Genomic DNA, 2,282 nt, shown 5'->3' on the forward strand with positions numbered 1-2,282 from the left:
ATGAGCCCCCTCTGCACCCCGTGGTGCACCCCCCCGGTATCCTCCCAGGGAGCCCTTTTGTGTCTCCTTCTACACCCCACAGCAAGGCCCATTTGCACCCCCTGGGGCCCCCCAGGACTCCCCCCAGTGAGTCCCTGCTGCGCCCTGGGGTGCGCACCCTGGGGACCCCACCTGAGTCCCCTGCTCTGCCCCCCAGGAACCCTCTGGCGTGCCCCCAGTGTACCACACTGGTGAGGCCCCTGGCCCCCCTTTGGTGTGCTGCCTTTCCCACCCCCAGGAATCTCCCGGTACACCCCATAACCCCCCTGTGCCCCCCCTCAGCCCAGTGCACCCACCACCCTCCTGCACCAGCCTTTGCACCCCTTGGCAAGGGGGCTGCTGGCCACAGGCTGGGGACGCGCCGGTTGGTGCCAGCAGTGCCCATGACCCTTCAAATGGTGGGATGGGTGGGGGGCACCATCCTGCACCCCCCAGCACCCGTGCTGGCCAGATCTGGGCTTGGCGGTGCAGGCAGGCTGAGCTGGGCCAGCGGCGGCCGCGCTGCAAGCCGGAGCCTGAACCCGGGCAAGACGATTCGTGTCCCTGGCAGTGCCGGTGCCCGCAGCCCCCCTTGTGCGGGGGCACGAGCCTGGGGGTGTCATGATGGGGTTGGACCCTCCAAATCCTACCTGTGGGCCAACACGGGTGGCCCCATGGCGATGAATGAACGGGGCTGAGCATCGAAGCTCACTGCGAGCCAGCCCCGGAAAGCTGCCCGTGGGCCAAGGCTGTGCCCAAATTATTCCGGCCACGTGCCAATGGCCGGATCCTGCCAGGAGAGCCGGCAGCACGCGTGGGCACGGGGCTGCCCTGCCTCCGGGCGCGTCCCCCAATGCCAGCGGGCAAAAACAGGGGTGCAGGGGTACCCGGGGCGGTGCAGGGGTACCCGGGGCGGTGCTGAGGTTCCCTGGCGGGGCGGGGGGAAATGGAAACCAGTTTTCTTCCAATCTCTTATTGCCTGGCAGCCATGTGAGGAAATGAGTTATAAAGTCCAGAGGCCGCTTCCTACCGCGCCGGGAGCACCCGTCACCGCTGCCGGGGATGTGCTGCCCGGCCCTGCGTGCTGGGGTGCCCACGGGGTGCCCTGGTCCCTCTGTCCAGCCTCCCTTGGCTGAATCCCGCTCCGCTGGCCCTATGCAGGGATCCCCAGCCCTCCCCTCACCCATGTGGGGCTGAGCACTGGGTGTCCCGGTATCACCCCATGTCCTGATGTGGGGATGGAGGGGCACCTTGGGGCTCCAGGATGCTCCCAGGGTTCGGAGTGTCCTCCCCAAACCACAGCCATGCCCACCCGCATCCCACCGCGTCCCAGCTGACCCGCTGCAGCGGGAGGGGGTGCCTCCCCCAGGGGTACCCTGAATTCCTCCCGGTTGTGGGGCCGCAGGCAGCCTCCCCGGCCGGTTCCCCCCCCGCGCAGAGCGTCCTGTTCCCGGCAGCGCCCCGTGGGCAGCGGGCGCGAAGGCACAGATGCCGCCGTGCCGGCTGCCAAGGCGCTGCCATCTGTGTGCACGGGGCTGCCAGGCTTGGGTGGGGGAGGGAAGGGGGGCACCGCTCCCCCCCCCTCCCCATCCCGGCCATCCCACTTCAGCCCAGGGGCACTGCAGGGCTGGGTGACCCCCCCCTCTCCCCCTCCAAAATGGCATCCCCAGGGCTCTGTGGGGGGTGTGGGGAGGGGGCTGGGACCACGCAGGGAGGAAGGAAGCGGGGGAGGCCTGGCTGCCTGCCTGCCTTCCTCTGCGGGGTCACAGGGTCATTGTCACCCCCTCGGGGCCATCTGGCCAGCGCTGTCACCCCCCCTAAGCTTGGGGATCCCCCCTCCCGTGGGGTGGTGCGGTGTTTGTGTAGGCCCTACAGAAACAAGGGGGTGGCTGGCAGAGGCTGGCAGGGCTTCCCCGTGGCACCTGGCAGTGGGGATGGTTCAGCATCGTCACCCCGTGTCCCGGGGAGGGGAGGTGTGTGGCTGTGACCCAGCAGCCCCAAATCCGAGGGCAGGATTCCTGGGGCGGGGGGGGGGCAGCTACAGCCCTGCGGGGCCGGACGCTACCCTGGGCCAGCCCCAGGAGCCAATTTTGGGGTGCAGGCATGGAGAGCTGCTGCCCGGCAGGGAGTGGGGCCCCCGCGAGTGTCGGGGCCGGTGCCAACGTGGCCGCTCAAACGGTCCTTTGTTCCCAGCAGGGACACAAAGGGCTCCAGTCCGGCCAGGCTGGGGCTAGGGGGGAGGATGGCAGTTTGGGGGGGGGGGG

General features: G+C 69.5%; 1 protein-coding gene across 1 annotated transcript in view; it reads right to left on the reverse strand.

The window, feature by feature from the left end:
* The window catches only part of ANKRD13B (ankyrin repeat domain 13B), a 9,664-nt gene extending 8,970 nt beyond the window's left edge, over nt 1-694 (reverse strand). The window contains exon 1 of the mRNA XM_014953005.1: nt 669-694. Within this exon, the coding sequence (XP_014808491.1) occupies nt 669-694 (26 nt within the window). The remainder of the gene's footprint in view (nt 1-668) is intronic.
* Nucleotides 695-2,282: the final 1,588 nt, after the last annotated feature.

This window comes from Calidris pugnax, unplaced genomic scaffold, assembly GCF_001431845.1.
Source record: "Calidris pugnax isolate Ruff unplaced genomic scaffold, ASM143184v1 scaffold133, whole genome shotgun sequence".
Classification (NCBI taxonomy): domain Eukaryota; kingdom Metazoa; phylum Chordata; class Aves; order Charadriiformes; family Scolopacidae; genus Calidris; species Calidris pugnax.